The sequence below is a fragment of the Hypanus sabinus genome, chromosome 7 (genome assembly GCF_030144855.1).
Source record: "Hypanus sabinus isolate sHypSab1 chromosome 7, sHypSab1.hap1, whole genome shotgun sequence".
NCBI classification, from domain to species: Eukaryota; Metazoa; Chordata; class Chondrichthyes; order Myliobatiformes; family Dasyatidae; genus Hypanus; species Hypanus sabinus.
Window position 1 is genome coordinate 64,836,563 of NC_082712.1, and position 21,196 is coordinate 64,857,758.

Sequence of the window (21,196 nt, forward strand, 5' to 3'; positions counted from 1 at the left end):
CTAGAGAGTATTGTGTGTGAAAATCCCAGGAGATCAGCAGTTTCTAAGATACTCAAACCACCTTGTCTAGCACCAACAATCATTCCATAGCTGAAGTCACTTAGGTCACATTGCTTCTCCATTCTGAAGTTTGGTATGAATAACAACAGAACCTCTTGACCATGTCTGCATGCTTCTATACATTGAGTTGCTGCCACATAATTGGTTGATTAGACATTTGCATTAATGAGCAGGTGTACAGGTGTACCTAATAAAGTGACCACCAAGTGTATGTGGAGCATGAACCATTTGGGACAAATGGCCTGTTTCTCCTTTGTAATTCCCATATGTACATTATTAATCTCCAGTTTCCACAATAAAAAAGTAACTTTTGGTTTAATTCATATCCATTTCTTCATCTGTAAGATCACCATCTTTTTCCTATAGTTTGGTATAGTGGTACCACTTGTCAGCAAGGGGTTAATGCGCTACATGGCCAGTTTCTATGCTGTATGGTTCCATGATTCCATGCTCCAGCTAATTCCCATCTCGCGTCCTGCCTCACCTCATAGCAGGGTTGATGTAAGTGCAGTTACCATTGGCCTATGAAGGCAGACGTGTGTTGGAATAGAAGGATATCTCCCTGTCTGTAACAGCTGGCACACCTAAAGTGATTTATCTTAATTGCAACTGTCATCCATGTCAGCACTATCTGCTCAATATAGGCAACTGTTGGGCACAACCCGAAGACCCTGCAGAAGGGTCACTTCAGGAACCTGCTGTCAGAAACCTCATGCAAAGGTAGAAATATCCTGAGCTGGAACTCAGGAGCAGATGGGTAAAATCCTAATCAGCGGCTGCCAGTGAGTTAAAAATGGGACGAGCTCGAAATACTCAACAGGTCAAGTAGCTTCTGTGGAGTGAGAAACACAGGCGATAACCTCTTGTCAGTTTGACAAGCCATTGTCCTGAAGTGCCTATCATCTCTTTCGTTACCTGACCTGCTGAGTGGTTCCAGTGCTTTTCTGCTTTTATTTTAGATTTTCATCATCCCAAAGTATTTTCCGGGTCACTGATGAGTATTTGTCATATGCATTCTTACCAAGGTTGACCACAATACAACTGGCAGCCCTCTCTTCCACCCGAACAGACCATACTGCAGACCGACAAACAGAGTTTTCTGGAGAATGAGTCCTTCAGTGGCTGGTTAACAATCACCCCTGCAATATGCTTTCAGCTACAAAGCTCAAGCCTTCCGCTCACCAGATTTATCAGAACGTTTGTTTGACTTGAATCAAAACCATAGTCTGTAGTCATTCTCAATTTTTATTACATAAATTTTTGGCAGCCTTATTCATCCCCAGTTGCTTGTGAAATATTACTGTAAAGTAGTCGATATAATTTTTAAAGCACCATGTGGAACGAATTAAGGATTAAGATCCGAAGAACTGAGGTAACAACAGGCCCTATGATCTGCCAGCCAGTCATTTCCTTTCTTATTGCACCAGATTTTTGTCCTAGAACATAGAACAGTGCAGCATGGGAAAAGGCCCTTCGACCACAATATCTGCACCGAATTAAATCATGTCTCTTCTGCCTGTACACCAAAAATATATCTCCATTTCCTGCACATTCACGTGTCTGTCTATCCACCTCCTAAATGCCATTGTTGTATCAGCTTCCACCGTGACCCCTGGCAGCCTGCTCCAGGCAGCTACCAGATTCTGTGTAAAACACCTGCCCTGCACCTTTCTATACTTTGCTTCGCTCACCTTAAATACACATCCTCTTTCAAAAAAAAAACTAAGAACTTGCCCTTTCAGCTCTGGGCTTTGACATCATTCCCCAAATGAGTGAAGTGTCTATTGTTGCTATGGTAACCTCCCGATAAAAAGAGGGAGCTACATCACCTTGTTGCTGCAATTCCACAATGCAAGACCATGATAATTTGCATGAAATTCTCAAATTATTTTGTCAGACTACATAAATATTTATTTGCATCTATTTAGCATTAAAACATTTCCAGGGTTTTCATACGTATGCTATAGAACAAATTACAATAGGGTATCACATGAGACATGAGCACAGGAGTTAGGTCAAAGAGATTGATTTAAGAGGTGCCTCAGGAGGAGGGAGAGTAAATGGGATTGAAAGTTTTTGGGAGATGTTTAGTGACCAGACAAGTGAGGTACAACAAAGGGAATTAGGATGCACAAGGAGACTGGGGAGGTAGAAAGACCTTAGAGAGGTTACCAAGTTGTCAGTGGTAGCAACTGGTGCTGCATATATCAGGGAGGTACCTGGGTCTAAGATATATTGTCAGGATTTAACACAGAGAAGTCACAGGGGTCTTTCATAGTCAAAACAAGATAAAAACAAACAATTTAAAAAAAAATCAAAATCAACATACGACGGTGATGAAAATCTGAAGTTACAAACAAAAGAAGATGGAAACCTTTGCTTGGATCACTCTTCTATTCTTCATTGAATCTCTTCAGCATCTTTTGATGAAGAGATCCATCAGCCTGAGGTAAAATGCTGATACTCTCTCCATAGAAGCTGTCTGATCTGCCAGCTTTCCTGTTTTATTTCACATTCCCAGCATTCGCAGTTTATTTGATTTATATTTTCCACTTCACCTTCTCTCATGTTTGCTCATCCCTACCCCCTCTTTGGATCTTGTCTAACAATTTTCAGTTCTCTTAGAAGTTATCAGTTTGAAATGTTAGCTCGGTTTCTCTCTCAGCTGATGCTGCCTGATCTGCTGGGTGTTTCTAGCATATTCTGTCTTAATTTGGAACAAAAATGTTCTGTTACTGGCAGACTAAAATTCTTCCATGTTTAGGTACTGGAAGAGTCTAACCCAAATGCAAGGACAAAGCAGCAAAGGAATGCAGTAGCTCATAATCACATCTAAGATATGAATTGGCCATCCCATTAGGAATATTTAGCCACAGACACTCTCAGCAGAGTCACCTAGAATAAATGAGCATGACAGTATTGCGCACTTGACAGGAAATACAGCTTGAAGTTCTCTCGTTGATCTCCTACCTTGTGGTGCTGCAGCTGAAGTATTTTGTCCTCGAGCTGGTGTCGTTTGTTCTCGATTTCTCTCTGCCTCTGCCTTTTATCCTTCAAAGAGAGCGAGGGAGAGAGTGTTTTAAATGTGTTGCTTCAACTGTTACCAGTTCATCCCCTATGCCAACATTCTAGCAATCGAACACTTTTCTTAAAACATAGAAGCAAAAGATTATTAAATAAAAAGAAAGGTAGGCAATTCAGCTCTTTGATCATGTTGATACTCTCTCCCATTACCTTATTTCTGCTCTTCCCCCCAAACCCTGTGATGCCATTGGCATTGAGTTTTTAAAATCTCCTTCTTATCAATATTAAGTGACCTGTCCTCTGTAGCCCTCTGTGGTAAGAATTTCCACAGGTTCATCAACCCCTGAGGGAAGAAACTTCCTCGCAACCCAGACCTAAATCTGTTGGCTAAGTCTGTGATTCTATTTCCTAGAAAATCCAGCCAAGGCAAACATCCTCCCAACATCCAGCCACGTCAGACTGTGTAACTTTCAATTAGATCTCATCTCATTTTTCTTAATCCTAATGAATCCAGATCTTCACTTTTCTCACACCTCCGCACATGCTCTATGGCAAACATATCCTTTCCAAGGTAAAGAGATAAAGCCTGCATACAATTTTGCAAGAATCAACTCAATGTAATTGTAGCAAGGCATTCTTGCTCTTGGGCTTAAATCCTGTTGCCACAAAGGCCAACATACCATTTGTCTTCTTAACTGCTTTCAGTAACTGGGTTCCCAGGACACTTTGTACATCAGTACTTCCCAAGCTCATAGTATTTTCTGCTTTCCCTACTGTAGTGGAAGGAAAATCTCACATTTATCAATATTATATTGCTTCTCTCAATTATTTCCCACTCATTCATTCTAAGTCACCCAGAAGCCTCTTTGTATCTCTCTCACAACCCGCAATCGTGCCCAATATTACATTGGACTTACTCATTAAAATTACTGATCTGTTACGAGAGGCTTGTGCCCAACCATTGATACCTGCAGTATCATAATAATTAATACTTCCCAATAACAAAACTGCTACATACAGCAACATCATCAAAACCTATCGAATGTTGAAAGGCCTCGGAATAGTGGATATGGAGAGGATGTTTCCTTGAATAGAGGGATGTCCATTTAGAATGGAGATGAGGAGGAGTTTCTTCAGCCAGAAAGTGGTTAATCTGTGGAATTCATTGCCCTCAGGCAGTTGTGAGGGCCAAGTCCTTATGTATATTTCAGGCAGAGCTTGATTGATTCTTGATTGGTCAAGGGATAAAGGGATATGGGAAGAAGGCAGGAGATTGGGGCTGAGAGAGCAAAAGGATCAGCCATGATGAAATGGTGGAGTAGACTCGATGGGCCACATGGCTTAATTCTACTCCTATATCTTATGGTTTCATGGTCTTAAACCAGACAACTGATTTTTTATCAGTCTTGACTGAATGGTAAATCAATTGAATGATAAATATTTGCCAGGAGACTGGGTAGAAATCTCCTACTTCTCTTCAAAATGGTACCAGTGAATATTTATGGTATCAGTGAAGAGAGCAGACAGGGCTTTGGTTTAAGGCTTCATCTGAAAGACATAACTGATACACTCCCACAGTACCATTCTGCAGTGACAGGCTAGATTTCAGAGTCCAGATCTTCAGAGTGAGACAAACTCCTAACCTTCTGATTCAGAGGGCCCAGGGTTAAGCCTAGCTTGAGGATACAAGAGTGTGTTTATGTTCAGCATCAGGATTGAGGGCACAGACTTGAGATTAAACGTGCAAAGCCTTGCTTGAGGCTGCAGCCGGTTTTTAAAGCAGGGGTCAAGCGTACAATCATCGGTTGGGGTCATGAGCATAAAGACCAAAACAGAGATCAAAAGCATGTATGTAAGTCTGAAGACAGTCTGTATGCGGAGCCCAAAGTCAGGACCACACAGACAAAGCCGAGGCCAGGAATGCTGAACAGACTAAGGACTGGGTGTATAACTGGGATTGGCCATGCTCCTGCACTGTGGGATGGACCCTCAGACTTTAGTAATCAGACCCTGAATCAAAATCCAAATAATTTTCATGACTTATCAGAAGCACCAAGTCAACTCCAGAGAAAAATATGTGAGTCCATTTGTGACATCTTCAATTTCCTTGACATAGTAAATGCAGGGATAATGGAGAGTGAGGAGATAGCTGATGCTGGAATTCATTTTTTTTACACAAAGAGTGGCTGGAATGCACTGCCAGGGAGGTGGTAGAGGCTGATACATTAGGGACATTTAAGAGACACTTTAAATGGGCACGTTGGTCAGATGGAGCTGAGTAGGTGGAGGGGAGGGGAAAAATACTGACTGAGGCTAGAAGTGTTAAGTGCTTGAAGAGACAGGAATAGTGCATCTCATCAGCTTGTCTTGCAGTCTTGCATTGTGTCTCCTCTGCACTAAGGTCTTGATTTCCAACACTCTTGCTTCTCACCCCTTTTAATACAGAGAACATAGCACATTAAAGTACAGTTGAGGCCCTTAAGCCCATGATGTTGTATCAACACTTTCAAAAGTTCAAAGTATATTTATTATCTAAGTACATATATGTCACTAAATACTATCCTGTGATTAATTCTCTCGCGAGCATTCATAATAGATATAAAGACACATGATTGAATCAATGAAATGTATACACAAAGCTGGACAAACAACTAATATGCTAAAGACGTTAAATTGTGCAAGTACAAAAAGAAAAGCAAAATAATAATAATACTAAATAAGTCATAAATAATAGTGAGAACATGAGTTGTAGAGTTCTTGAAAGTAAGTCCACAGCTTATGGAATCAGTTCAGTGCTGGGGTGAGTGAAGTTATTGACTCTGGTTCAGGAACCTGAGGGTTGATGGGTAATAACAGTTCCTGAACCTGGTGGTGTGGGACCTAAGGTTCCTGTACCTCCTTCCTGATGTCAACAGTGAGAAGAGAGCATGGCTAAGATGGGGGGGGGGGGGGCAGTCCTTGATGATGGATGCTGCTTTCCTGCAACAATGCTCCTTGTAGGTGTGCTCAATAGTGGGGAGTGCTTTAGCTCTGATGTGCTGGGCTGTATCCACTACTTTTTGTAGAATTTCCATTCAAGGGCATTGGCATTTCTATATCAGGCCAGGGTGCAACCAGTCAGTGTACTCTTCACCATGCACCTATGGAAGTTTGTCCAAGTTCTGGGTAACATGCCTAAGCTTCACAAACTTCTAAAAACTTTGAGACATGCCTTCTTTGTAATGGCATTTAATCTATTCTAAGATCAATTAAACCCTTCCCTTCTACATAGCCCTCCATATTTCTATTATCTATCTAAGAGTTTCTTAAATGCCCCTACTGTATCTGCTTCTATCATCACTCCTGACAAGGCATTCCATTACCTACCACTCTCTGTGTAAAGAATGTACCTCTGATACCCCCCTATAACTTCCTCCAATCACCTTAAAATTGTCCCTCTGATATTAGACATTTCTGCCCTGAGGAAATGTCTCTGGCTATCCAATCTGTCTAAATGATTTATCATTGGGCCACCATTCCCTCCACTTTGCACCAAAGGGAAAAACCATAGCTCACTCAACCTATCTTCATAAAACATGCTGTCTAGTCTGGGCAGCACCTTGGTAAAAATTATCTGCACCCTATCTAAAGCTTACACATTTTTCCTAAAATGGGGCGACCAGAACTGAACACAATATTCCAAGTGTGATCTAACCAGGGTTTTACAGAGCTGCAACATTACCTCACGGCTCTTGAACTCAATCCCTCAACTCGTGAAGGATATCACACCATATTCCTTCTTAAAAGTCCAATCAACATTGTGGTACCTTTGAGGGTCTATGGATATAGGCCCCAAGATCCCTCTGTTCCTCTACATCACCATGAATCCTGCCATTAACTCTGTTTTCTGCCTTCAAATTCAACCTTCCAAAATAAATCACTTCCTTTTTTTCCGGGTTGAACACCATTTGCCACTTCTTAGCCCAACTCTGCATCCTATCAATGTCCTATTGCAACCTACACCAACTCTCCTCATTATCTACAACTCCACCAACCCTCATGCTATCTGCAGATTTACTAACCCACCCTTCCAATTGCTTATCCAAAGTCATTTATAAAAAATTGTAAAGACCAAGGGTTCCAGAACAGATCCCTGCAGAACACCTCTGGTCACCGACCTCCAGGCCAGTTATATTTCCACACAGCCAAACTTCCCTGCAAGATTCCTGACCTTCTGAATAAGCCTAATATGTTATCAAACACCTTACTACAATCTATATACACCACGTCCACTACTTTACATTCATCAACAAACAAGAGAAAAACTGCAAATGCTGGAAATCCAATCAGCACCCACAGAATGCTGGAGGAACACAGCAGACCAGGTACTGACTAAGGGTCTCGGTCCAGAAGGTTGACTGTACCCTTTTCCATAGATGCTGCCTGGCCTGCTGAGTTCCTCCAGCATTTTATGTATCTACGTTCATCAATATACTTTGTCACATCCTCAAAGAACTCAGTTAGGCCTGTGAGACATGGCTTGCCCCTCACAAAGCCATGTTTACTATCCTTAATCAGATTATGCCTCTCCAAATACACATAATTCCTGTCTCTAAGAGACCTCTCCAATAATTTGCTTCCTGTCAAAATAAGACTCTAAGGTATGTAATTCCCAGGGTCATCACTACTCCCTTTACTACACAAAGCAGTATTCATTAGTCTCCAATCAGCTGATACCACTCCTGTGGCCTGTGATGATGCAAGGATCCTCATTAAAGCTGCAGCAATCTATTCCCTTGCTTTCCACAATAACCAGATTACATACCACCTGGCCCTTGGGACTTATTTATCCTAACGTTTTTCAAAAGTCCCAGCATATCCTCTTTCTTAATATCAACATGTTCCAGCATATCAGCCTGTTCTACATTGTCCTTACAAACCTCGAGCTCCCTTTCACTGTGAATTCTGAAGCAAAGTATTCATTAAGGACTTTCCTTACCTCCCTCAACTCCAGGCACACATTTCCTTTTCTATTCCTGATTGGTCCTACGCTCACTTTAGCCATCCTCCTGTTTTTTACATATGTGTAGACACTTTAGAGTTTTCCTTAATTCTACATGCCGAGACCTTGTCATACCCCCTTCTAGCTCTCCTAAGTTTATTCTTCAGTTTCTTTCTGGCTATCTTGTAACTCTCTAGGGCCCTGCCTGATCCTTGCTTCAAAAACCTTAATTAAGCTTCCTTCTTTCTCTTGACTAAAAGTTCCATATCTCTTATCAAACACAGTTACTTTACCTTACTTTTTCCCACCTTGATATTACAAACAAATCCAGAATCCCCAGCAAGTTCTCCCTCAACAACCTCCACTTTTCTGTTATCGATTTCTTGAGTACACCTGTTTCCAATTTATGTTCTCCATTTTCTGCCCAATAGCATTACAACTCCCTCTCCCCCAATTACATTCTTTCCTATACCATCTGCTCCTATCTACCTCCAAGGCTATAGTAAAGGTCAGGGAGTTATTGAAACATTCTCCCACTGAGAGATCTGACACCTGACCTGGTCTATTGCTTAGCACCAAATCCAAAATGGCCTCTCCTCCAGTTGGCCTGTCTATATATTGAATCAGAAATCTTCCTAGACACACCTTAAAGAATTCTGCCCTATCCAAACTTTTTAATGTTTTATAACATTTATGTGTGAGTTATATTCTGCATGTTGGCTGCACCTAAATGTGTGTGATGTTGTACCTCACTCTACTTAGCACATGACTTGATCTCCCTGATTCTTTACCTGTTCAGGTCTCAGAACTCTCTGGTATTCTTCACTGAGAGAGTGATGAAACATTGGAATTCTTTGCAAAAGAAGCTCAGTCACTGAACGTATTCAAGATTGATAGAATTTTATATATTAAGGAAATCAGGTAACTTGGGGTTGGTGCAGGGAAGTGTCACTGAAGTAAAAGATCAGTCATGATCTCAGTGTAGGTTGGAGAAAGCAGAGGGAGCTGAATGGCCTTTCCCCTATTTATATTCATTATGTTGTGGTTGAGAGGCATCATCATTGTCCTAGGTCTAGATGCGCATGCTCATTTATTGTCATGGATCTGTGAATGCTCAGTTTACGAGCTCTCAAGTTAGCTCACTGAGTAGTATCTATATACCAATGTTTCATGGGCTCAAACTTTTGGCAATTTTTATACTGCGTTCAAATAAAGGTCACAGTAAACGTGCTAATAAATCATGGATTTAAGAAAAAGAAAAAGTTGCAAACTGAAGATCTTAAAATAAACCAAAATCCCCTCACTTGCTAATGTTTACGCTATTAAGGAGAAACAATGTCAAAGCTAAGCCCCGAGTTCTATTCCCACTGTAGAAACCTGACAGAACTCCATGCTTTAGTGATATGTGCATTAAGTTTACCACTCTGTTTTATGCATCAAGGCAGTGCTGAGTATGATGAGGTTTCAAGTTCAAACATTACACCACATGTATAACTCAAGATTCAAGTTTATTTGTTACATGTGCATCAAAAAATACAGTGAAATGCTTCATTTGTGTTAGCAACCAGAAGATCCAAGGGTGTTCTGGGACAGCCTGAGAGTGTTGCCACACATTCCGGCACCAGCATTACAATGTGGGGCAGAACATAACAAGCAACAAAACAGCAACAGTAGAAGAAGCCCCGTACATCTCATTTCCTGCACCATGTTCCCAACACCCATCGCTCTGTACTTGTCCAAATGCACAGACTTCTGGTTAGGGCGGGGGTCGGCAACCTGCGGCTCCCGAGCCATTTGTGGCTCTTTCACCTCTGTGCTGCGGCTCCCTGTGGCTTTGGGAAATAATTGGTCAGTATTTAATTAAAATGTATTTTATGTTAGTTTGTTAGCTTTTGAAATGTAATTCTAAATTTGAAGATTATGGTGATCTTGTACAATCTAAGTGTGGCGACACATTTCCTGCCACATCCGAAACAATTAGCCAGCATTCCGGCTAAGGGAGATAGCCTACGGGGGTTTGTGAGTACGCGTCTTTTGCAGCATCTGCGTCCATGGGGGCTGGGTTGAGGGAGGCTTAAAAGCAAGGCTGTTTAGTTCGAATAAAGCTATCTTTGACTGCAGTTTACTGACACCGCTACAACGTGTTTTTATCGCTGGCTGTCCAGACGGAAGGTGCTGAAACGCTTTGTCGCGTGTCTGGAAGAAGTGAAAACTTTCCTGGGCAGCAAAGGGCTCACCTTTCCTGAGCTGGAACAGCCAGAGTGGCCGGAAAAGCTACACTTCATGGTAGACATGACAGCGCACCTGAACATGCTGAACACAGCTCTTCAGGGGTAAGGACGTACAGCCCTGCGCATGTTGGAGGATGTTTTGGCATTCGAGCGCAAGTTGACGTTGCTTGCCAGAGATTTACAGAAAGGCACATTGTCTCACTTGCCCAATTTGAGAGAGTTCAAACAATGTCACGACATGATAAATTCGGAGTATTTACATTCTGCAATCATCGCAATGCAAACATCGTTTGGGAAACGCTTCTGTGAGTTCAGAGAGGAAAAAAACACATTATCCTTCCCGGTCACTCCCCTAAGCATCGATCCATCCCTACTGAATACGACTGCATTGTCAGATGTGAGTCAACCTGACCAAGTATGATAAATATTTTAATTGCCTATTATTTTACGTATATTCATATGTTTTCATTGTTCAGTGAAATAGTCCTTTTACTTTTCAGGTTGACAGCTGGCTGACGTTATTTTTCGTTTGCTGCTGACGGCAAATTTAAGTTTGGCGTTTTTCATAAATACAAGAAGGACTCAAATAGACGTTGAGTATTTTACTTAAAAGTAACCTTCAACCCAACATCTTTTTTTCGGAGTTCAAAATGTTTTTGTTGCATGCAGAAATGTAATTTCGTTTTCTCTGCAGGAGTTCATCAATTTCATAAATGCAACACATTATAGTTTGTTTATACATAGCATAAAGGCAAAACAAAACGTTGTATGCAGTGTTATTTCATTTTAAATGTCAAACGGGTTTTGCGGCTCCCAGTGTTTTCTTTTCTGTGGGAAACGGGTCCAAGTGGCTCTTTCAGTGGTAAAGGTTGCTGACCCCTGGGTTAGGCAATGCCTTGGTATTAAAATTCTCAGCTTTGTTCTCATGCTTTTCTCTATCTTTGCTGCCTCCTGTAACCCTGCAGTTCTCTGATCTCCACACTCCTCTTGTTCAGGGCTCTAAATTCTCCCCAACAGGGGTTGCTAAGTTTTCAATGACTAAGGACTCCAGTGTTGCCCTCTCTAAAGCTTCTTACCTTTCCCTTTCCTACTTTCTGACTCTCGTTAAAACCTCATTCTATGGCCAAGCCTTTGGACTTGTACCAATCTTTCCTTTTGCAGCTTGGTGCCATGTTTTGTTTGGTCATTGCTCCTGTGAAGCAGGGTAAGAACTTCACTCCACTTCAGGTGTTACTCAAAGGCTGCTGAGGGCTAGATAGGTGGTATTCAGGACTGGCAACACAGGAAAGTACAAAAGGCCTGGATACAACCTCCAGAAAGCCATCTCACATGCAAAGTGGCAACTCCAGACCAAACTTAAATCACAGGAGCATATTTGACAGCTGCGGCAAGGTTTGAATGCTATCACCTCCAATAAAGCAAAATCAAGCAACGGAGTTCCGCTCCCAGATGGACTCAATGCCTTTTTTGCTTGCTTTGACTGACAGAACATGGAGACACCTTCACAAACTCCCATAATCCCTATTGACTCAGTGATATTGGTCTCTGAGGCTGATGTGAGAGCATCCTGCAGGAGGGTATGCCCACGGAAAACATCTGACTTAGATGTGGTACAATGGCGTGGCCAAGTGGTTAAGGCATTTGTCTAGTGATCTGAAGGTTGTTAGTTCGAGCCTTGGCTGAGGCTGCGTGTGTGTCCCTGAGCAAGGTACTTAACCACACATTGCTCTGCGACGACACCGGTGTCAAGCTGTATGGGTTCTAATGCCCTTCCCTTGGACAACATTGGGGGCGTGGAGAGGGGAGACTTGCAGCTTGGGCAACTGCCAGTCTTCCATAAAAAAAACCTTGCCCAGGCTTGCACACTGGAAACTTTCCAAGGCACAAATCCATGGTCTATCGAGACTAATGGCAGGCTACACATACACTACACACCAGGCCGAGTACTGAAGACCTGTCCTAATCAACTGGCTGGAGTATTTACTGACATCTTTAACCTCTTGTTTCTTCAGTCTGAGGTATCCACCTGCTTTAAGCAGGCTTCAATAATACCAGTGCCCATGAAGAAATTGGGAACCCGCCTCAATTACTATCGTCCAGTAGCATTTACTTCCACTGTGATGAGGTTGGCCATGAAGGATATCAACTCCTGCCTGAGGAGAATCTTGGATCTGCAACAATTTACCTACCATCATAACATGTCAACAGCAGTTGCTATTTTGTTTGCTCATCATTGAGCTCTGTAACATCTGGACAGTGAAGGTGCATGCATCAGGATTCTCTTCATTGACTACAGCCCTAGAGCTCAGCATTCAACATTATCATCCCCTTGAAGCCAATCACTTAGCTTCAAGACCCAGATCTCGATAACTCCTTGTGCAAATGGATCCTCAATTTTCTCACTTGCTGTTGATGAATTAGCATATAGCAAGGAGATTGCAAATCTGGTTGAATGGTGCCACAATATTCAATCAGTTTGGCATGAATCAGCCAGAGCTTTATCACAAGACTTAAAATACAGCCAATGTCATATGTGATATTGTGATAATGATTCTCAAGTCTTTATTTTCCGGTAAGTGCTGCAAGAAAATGAAATTAAAAATTGCATACACTTGCATATATATATACGTTGATAATATATTTGAGGTTTACTTTGACTGTTACTTTACTGTCTGGAATGGAGCATCCAATGCACAAAGTTGCAAGATGCTGCAGATGATTATATAATCAGCCATGTCCAACATGGTGACAACCGTCCCTATCACTGAGAACATCCTCAATGGATGGTACCTCAAGGTGGAATCTATCTTTAAAGACCCTCACCATTGGGGCCATGCCCTCTTCTTCTTACTATCATCCAGGAGGAGGTACTGGAGCATGAAGTTCCTCACTGAATGACTTTTGAGGAGATTCAGATTTATTGATCCTATGCACATTGAAATATATGGTGAAATGCGTTATTTGCATTGACAATCAACACACCTAAGGATGTGCCGGGGGCAGCCTGCAAGTGTTGCTATGCATTCTTCCTTTCTGCCATCAGATTTCTGAACAGTTCCCAAACCTTATTCCTTTCATTTGCACTATTTATTTTTTTTATAAATGTTTTTATGGGGTACTGTAATGCTGCTCCAAAGATGTACTGATTGTTCATTTAAAATTGTCCCATGATTAGGCTAGGGTTAATTCAGGGGTTGCAGGGCAGCATGGTTTGAAGGGCCAGAGGGCCTATTCCACACTGTATTTTAATAAATAAACAAACAAACAAATAAATAAAATTTTTACAAATCATGTCATTTGTCAGTAATAATAAATCTGGTTCGGATACTGGGTTTTATTCTGAAAGGATTTCAATACATGAGTAAAGCTGCCTTACACAGGACTTTAAAGTGGTCAGTGCCCTCAGATTTTGCTTCTTTAAAAGGATACACTTGCTATAGAGAGAATGTAACAAGAGTTCACAATATTTCTTCTAGGTCTGAGGAGAAATTGAATAGGGATTGGTGAGGTTTGGAAGAATAAGAGGAGACCTTATAGAAGTAAGTAACATTCTTTCAGGGACTCATTAGGTACAGGGAAGATGTACCCGCAGACCAAGGAACCTGGAATGAGGGATCACAGAATCAAAATAAAAAGTAAACTCTTAATAAATGAAATTAGGAGAAATTACACTTAAAGGATTCTGAACCTTTGGGATTCTTTATCTTGCTAAGCCTTGGAGGCTCAGACATGGATTCAATACAAAACTGAGAATAGGTTTCCTGTAATTAAAGAAATTAATGGATATGGGATAGTGAAGGAAAACTAAAGCTGAAAATTAGCCACAGTTTTTCTGATTGACAGAGTGGCTCAAAGATCTGCACAACCAACTCTGATTTCAGTTTCTGATTATTTTATTTCCAGCACTTGCACTTTATTGCTTGTTAAATATGTTTTTGTAATGTTGATAGACTGATAATTCCTGGCCCAGAATACAGGCAAGATTTCAGTACTCTTTCTCAGAGACAGGAGAGGATGACTGCATTAAGAGATGGAAAGAAAAGTGACTGAAAGGCAAAAAGAAAAATGAAAATCAGCCATTTCTGAGAATGCCCTCACTTTTCCCTACATTACTGGATAAGATTGAAGAGTTTAGATTTTTCCTTTTTCTGTTGGGTTGACTAGTTACCATGTACTTTGAATTGTTATAACACAGAAGGAGTCATGTAGGAGTCAATGCCTTACAGACACATTAATTAAAAGACGTTGTATAAATCAACAGCAGATTCTAGAGGATTGCAATTCAAGGCTTATATCTAAATTAGTATACATATGATGTGCATCATTAAAATATGACTTTGCCTGTCAGGATTACTGGTTAACAGATTTGGGAAGGACATAAATTTATTCGTGCATCCCTTTATAATTATGGCAAGAAATAAGAGTTCATTTAAATAATCAAGTGCTACTGTGAGGGGTTTTTCTCTTGGGAGCAGAGGAGCATTAAAGATCTGACCTTCTTCATGTGAGGATGGCAGAGTTTAAAACGAGAATATTAATTGTACCAGCATTCACTCCAGCTTCGTGTGATTTACTACTGAGAGTTAGGCTGGAATGCAGTCTGTGGGAGGGACTTGGAACAGAGAGTTTTTGAAACCCCAGCTGAACTCTAAACACTATTAAGGGCAGACAGTTATATACATACACAAGAAATGACAGGGAAGTGAAATGACAGCCCTCTGATATATCCAGCCTGTTCCCGTTCGGCTGTGATATCCCTAGCATAGCAATAGACAGTTTCTCTGGTTCACACTAATATAAGGTGCGCCAAATATTGTTTGTTGTGCAGTCAGTCAGTGATTTCTTCAGTACGCTCTATTGTTCTGATTTTTATGCTCACAGAAGCAATCAAACTAGCAGAATCCATTCAGTCTGGTCTTCCATTCAGCATGATGAAGGCTGATCTGCCCCCCAGCTCCATCTAACTCAGACAGAATAACAAAGATCCATCAATTTCAGATTCAGGCTTAGCAATCACATGTATAAATTAGGAGCAGCACTGTGTCCATGGACCCTTGAACATACTCTGCCCTAAAATGAGATCATGGCTAAACTGACTGTAATCCTAACCCTGCATTCCCTTCTATCCTTCGTAACCTTTCATCCTCTTGCTTAGCTAGCATCTATCTACCTCTGTTTTAAAAATATTTAAGGGCTTTGCTTCCATTGTGCTTTGAAGGGGAGAGTTTCAAAGACTCATTACTCTCTGACAGAAAAAAAATATCAGGACATCTGTGTCTTAAATGGGAAACCTACTATTTTTAAACATTGGTTCTTAGTTCTATATTCTCCCACAAGAGGAAATATTCTTTCCACATCAAACCTTAAATTCTAGTCCAGAACACTCTCAATCTTCTAAACTCCAAGGAATACAAGTCTATCCTGTTCAACCTTTCTTCACAGGACAACTTGTTCATTCAGATATTAGTCCAGTAAACCTCTGAACTGCTTCCAACATATTTAGGTCTTTCCTTAAATGAGACCAATACCGTGCACAGTACTCCACATGTGGCCTTGCCAAAGCCCAGTGTAATCACACTGCTATCACCAGAAACCTCAGGGTCCATAACACTGTAGTAGAAGCAAGGCAGCTTTAATTCAGAGGGTTTGCATGGGAAGAAGTTACAAATGAAGCATAACGTCTCTACTTTTGTAATTAGATTCCATTTCCAATAAATAATAACGTTCTGTTAGACTTTTTGTTGTTCACTCTATCTGTATTTTTGCTTTTTATACCTGTCACTAATCCAGCATCAGTCTTATTTGTGGAAAAAGTCCATTTTTTCAACTATTCTAACTTAATTCCCAAGAAATCTAGCTCTGTTTTTCGACAATATCCTCATCCCCCAGACTTTCCAACTAGAAGAAATAGTTCCTTTTCATAAATTCAACATACTCATAGAAGTGATGAAGAAATCATTCACTCCAGAAAATTCAAGTGAAAGTGAATGAGTACAGTGTATTTGGTAAGTTTGTGGGCTGTGCAGTCAGAATGAATGGGTTAAATCAGCAATGTTAGCAATACAACTGTATTAAATAGAATGTTAGGTTGCTTTCACTTCCATTGCAACTTCATTTCATTGTGTTTTTTCCCATTTAATTCAGCCTTTGAAATCTGTATTTCAATTATCTTGGTGGATGGGTGCTAAAATCTGTTTTGCTTATTTGTTCTAAGCAATATAACCATATATAGCCATATAACAATTACGGCATGGAAACAGGCTGTCTCGGCCCTTCAGTCCGTGCCAAACGCTTACTCTCACCTAGTCCCACTGACCATATACTTATCCAATTTTACTTTCAATGGCAATACTGAACCTGCCTCTACCACTTCTACAATATATTAACATTTTGAAATATGAAAACTGATTACCTGCAAAAATAGACTATCATTTTGAAACTGATCTGGAAGTTATAAAGTTGTACGGAACATTACGGAACATTCAAAGATCACCTCAGTTGCACACCCGTCAGTAAGTGCATCTCTGGAGATATATAATGCTTTTTGATAAGCATTTTAATAAATAATGAAATCTTCAAGTGATGTGTTTTTAAAAAATGCTTAATGCATTCTTATCATCACAGCTGTCTCTCAACAGAGGTGAAATAAGCTGAATGATTTATTTTAGATTTCTGTTGCAAGTATGCACCTTTGATCAGATCACATCAGAGGGAATGGGTATTGTTGAGCAGCACTTGGAGTTCAATATGGAATTAGAATCTTCACAACTAGTTAGCATTATCATGGGCTCAAATGCTCTTATAATCTGACAGTTTCCATGTAATAATTGAAGTAACATTTTTCAAATGTTTGCACCAGAAATAACAGCATTAGTTCAAGAGGCAATATGATTTTTAATGAATTACAGGGCTCTCATTAAAGTGGGTGTGAATGCAGGGAAACAAAATATCGATTAAATCTTTGAGAGATGGCAGAACAGCAAGCTATAAAACCCAATATATATTTTGGAAGCAGCTGTATGTTCATATTTAGAGCAACATTAATGCATGAGTCAGTCGTGAGCCTAACTAAAAATATTCTAACATTCCAGTGGACTGTTCCTGCAGAAAATACTGCCCAGAGCAGCTGAATTCTTAAAGACATGGGATCTCATGTATGTAAACTTTGCAAATATCACACAGCTGACGCTTGAGGGTACTTGGGAAGAGTTTTATAGCCATCCATGCTCAACCTCCACCCCCGCTCACCGACTGGCTGAAACCCAGCAGCAGCTATTATTAGAAATTCCCAAAGGCTTCTCTACCCTAGCCATTCTCAGTGGTTTGAGATAAATGAACCCAGCAAAGTCGCTGCCCTTCTAATTAAAATCATCTGTGCAAACACCTTGGCTTGGGAATTAGAAACAACTGTTATAAGTCCTGGTGAAAGGCTGTGGGAGAAGTCTCTTGTGCCCAGCCTCTTACTGACAGGGCCAGTTCCAGCTCATGCCAGCTCCATTTGGTTTAGTTCTTTTTCCCATTGCTGTTTGGCACAGTCACTGCTCAAGCTTCTCATGTCGCTGGAAAGGCCTATAAGCTAGATGAGGAGTGTTGATCATCTTACCTCACAACATATAAAAACTCTAAGCCAGCGGCAGACACACAGTGAGAGGTCAGTTGAAGAAAAAGAAAATCAGTGCCTCTCAGGTATTAACCAAACAACCAATAGTTGCATCTATATAGAGCATAGAAGAGTACAGCACAGGAACAGGCCCCTCATCCCACAATGTAAGTGCAGACCAAGATGTTAAACAAAATTAATCCTGCGTAAGTCTTTTACGCAGAGAATGGTGAGTGCGTGGAATGGGCTGCCAGTGGCAGTGGTGGAGACGGAAACGATAGGGTCTTTTAAGAGACTCCTGGATAGGTACATGGAGCTTAGAAAAATAGAGGGCTATGGGTAAGCTTAGGTAATTTCTAAGGTAGGGACATGTTCAACAGCACAGCTTTGTGGGCTGAAGGGCCGGTATTGTGCTGTAGGTTTTCTATGTTTCTGTTTCTAACTGCCTGCATGTCATTCATATTCCATCTGTTCATTTACCTGTTCCATATTGAGTCTAGTGTTATGATTTTAATATTTCATTTATGTTTGTGTAATCTTGTGTATATATATTGGTTGATTAAGCATTCCTGTTTGTTTAAATAATTCATTTTGGGTTATATTTATAAATATGTGAACTGCATACGTCATTAGACTATCACATGATATGTGCATGTTTCGCTTAAATTAAACCCGTAGTTAACTCACATTTTGCACTCCCGCGACTTCCTTTGAATTAGTTTAATGTTTTGAAGTTACAAAGCATAACACCGATGGTGTCATAAAACAACTTAAGGTGTTTTAAGAGAGTGATTAGGGGAAAAAATTGATTGCACTATGTGAAGGTTTTGAGTCAGAGGATCAAAAGCCTGGCCAAAAATGTATTTTTTGAAGAGGTGTGGGTAGGGAGATAGATAGGATTAGGTGGGGTAGGAGGGTTGGAAATTCCAGAGTTTGGTGACCAAGCAGCTGAAGGCAAAGCTGTCAATAGTGGAGCAATGAAAATCAGGGATGTGCAAGACATCAGAATTGGAAGAGCACCAAGACTTTAGTGCAATAGGAACATCGGATTGCTAGTAAACCTTCAATTTGCCATTTTAAAGATTGTTGATTCTTCATTTTCTGCCTCTGGACCACAGAGCCCACCAACATTGCTCAAACAAAGGAGTGCTGGATTATTAATATAAGGGTCAAATCCCAACCAAAATACCTAACAGTTACAGCCCTGATAAAGGAGAATTATTTAAAAATCACTGGCCCAATTCAGAATGCAGTGGATTTTCTGCAGGAGGCTTTTAATAACAGGCTCTAAGCACCAGTTTTATTTTAAGAATGTAGAACTGCTCATTAGGCCACAATCTGTGTTTTCTTACTTGAAAAGATGCAGCAAATTAAAAATGAAATTTACATATCTCACATGCAACATTTTTTTCTAATATTGCAAGTTCTTATGAACAAAGATTACATACATTTTAAATCTCCCGCAGAAGGAACTGTCAAAATAAATTTAGTTTGTTCACTGTTGATATTCTGCAACTTGCGTGCACAGCAAAACCTGTCATCAAAGAGTTAAAGCCAAGTGAAGGCTGTAGTTTAAATCTTCGGCCCTCAGCAGGCTGGAGTGCTGTTTGGGAACGCTCTGCTTTTAATCACACACAACGACCCGGTTCAGGATCTGTGTCCTCACTACAATCTTTTTGTTAATGATCACTGGATTTTCCTTGGATTTTGCCTGCCTGTTACCATTTGTGAAAAAAAATCATTTGTTTACCCAGAGGAAAGAAAATGAAAATGAAACAGAGACCATATAGACAGAACTGACTGCAAACCCCAAATGACGGAGTTAAAAATATCACAACACATTTGTACATAACACACCATGCAGGAGCGTATTTTAACACAATTGTTGGTAAAGGTTTTATTGACTTGTAGACCTGGGTGGAAGTTCATCAGGCTTCATTGCAATGTTCTGCCTCTTTCCAGCTGCGTTTCCTATAACATGACATATGGACTGAATGTAGTGAAAAGTTAAAAATCTGCCAGAGAGGAGGTAAAGAGAATTGACTTACTGCTATGGCTTGAAGTCTCTGTTTCTGCAGTTCAGCCTCTGCCATCCTAGAGGAGGGACACAGAAGAGTGTAGTCACCAAACAGAGCGTAGTTGAAGCACTCAGGTAAGTTGAAGAAGAAGGAGAGTGGTGGGATGGGGACAGGAGGTGTAGGGGATTTAGCTTGAAAGACCTCTCCCTACGAGACGCTACTGCCGGCAAGATGTACTGCAAAGACTCATTTCTGCCACTAGATCAATGCCTCCTTCAGCTGTAATGTGAGGGCATTTTCTCCACACTGCTGACACGAGCCTCATATGTGCAGCGAGAAGGAGCTGAGCAGAGGAATAGCTGGCATGTCTATCATTTTTCTGCTTTGACGCGCTGCTAACGGCTTGCTCCTCCTAGAATAGGGTCATGGCAGAGGGGGCCTCAACACTGCAACAATGTGTAATAATGACCCTTGGTGGAAGCATATTACTTTATGTGATATATATGCGGTAGGCAAGAAGGTGTGAGTGTGTGTTTGTGTAGTTGTACTGTATGTGTGTATATATGTGTCTGTGTGTGAATGTGGATGTATGGGAGAAAGAGAAAGCAAAAGATCCTGCAAAAAGTCCATTAGGAATCACACTAAAAATAATCCAGACAGCCTTTTTGCTTTACTGCTATTTTTCCAAGTCTGCTGCCAACTTCCAGTTTTGTAGCAGAACTTATTCCACGTGGTTGGAAGCCAGTAGTTTCTTACAGAACTCCAAGAGGTGACGAGCTCCTAATGTTGACATCAAATTCCAGATTTTGAAAGCTGAAAGCACTTTGTTATCCTTTTTCATTGCAAGGATTCCTTTGCAAATTTTAAAGATCAAAATATAAAAGAAAATCCTCAATGACTGGTGTAACCTTGGGAATGTGGGAAAATCATAAAGTCATTCGGCAAGGTAGGGTGCCATTTGGATAATGAGGTCCAATTGGTCCCACTCTCTCCTTCAGCCTTGAAAATGGTTCCCTCTCTGCATGACATCCACTTTCCCTTTGAAAGTCACAGCCAAGTCTCATTCCTTTATTCCCTCAGTAAATGCTTCCTGTGTAGACAAACATCCAGGTTACCTGCCTCTCCTCCCAGCAGGAAATGAGAGGCAGAGAGGGAATGAGAGACGAGGAGGTGTGAGTGTCAGGATGGGAGTGAGAGGTAGGAAGAGAGAAGTGATGGGAGTGCTAGGCAGGGAGGAAGGGTTGACAAAACAGTGGATAGTTATGCCAATCTCTAGTGGAGG

The 21,196-nt window shown here is 40.8% G+C and overlaps 1 protein-coding gene across 7 annotated transcripts in view; it reads right to left on the reverse strand.

Moving 5' to 3' along the window:
• LOC132396859 (paralemmin-2-like) overlaps positions 1-20,229 on the reverse strand; it is a 377,174-nt gene extending 356,945 nt beyond the window's left edge. For 6 of the 7 annotated variants that reach the window (XM_059974861.1, XM_059974858.1, XM_059974859.1 and 3 more), the window contains exons 1-2: positions 19,945-20,229; positions 3,031-3,111 (exon numbers count right to left, since the gene is read on the reverse strand). In XM_059974861.1, coding sequence (XP_059830844.1) covers positions 3,031-3,111; positions 19,945-19,989 — 126 coding nt within the window. In that variant the 5' untranslated portion in view covers positions 19,990-20,229. Of the gene's footprint in view, positions 1-3,030; positions 3,112-3,294; positions 3,383-19,944 lie in introns of those variants that run through there. The other variant, XM_059974862.1, reaches the window with a different exon arrangement.
• Positions 20,230-21,196: the final 967 nt, after the last annotated feature.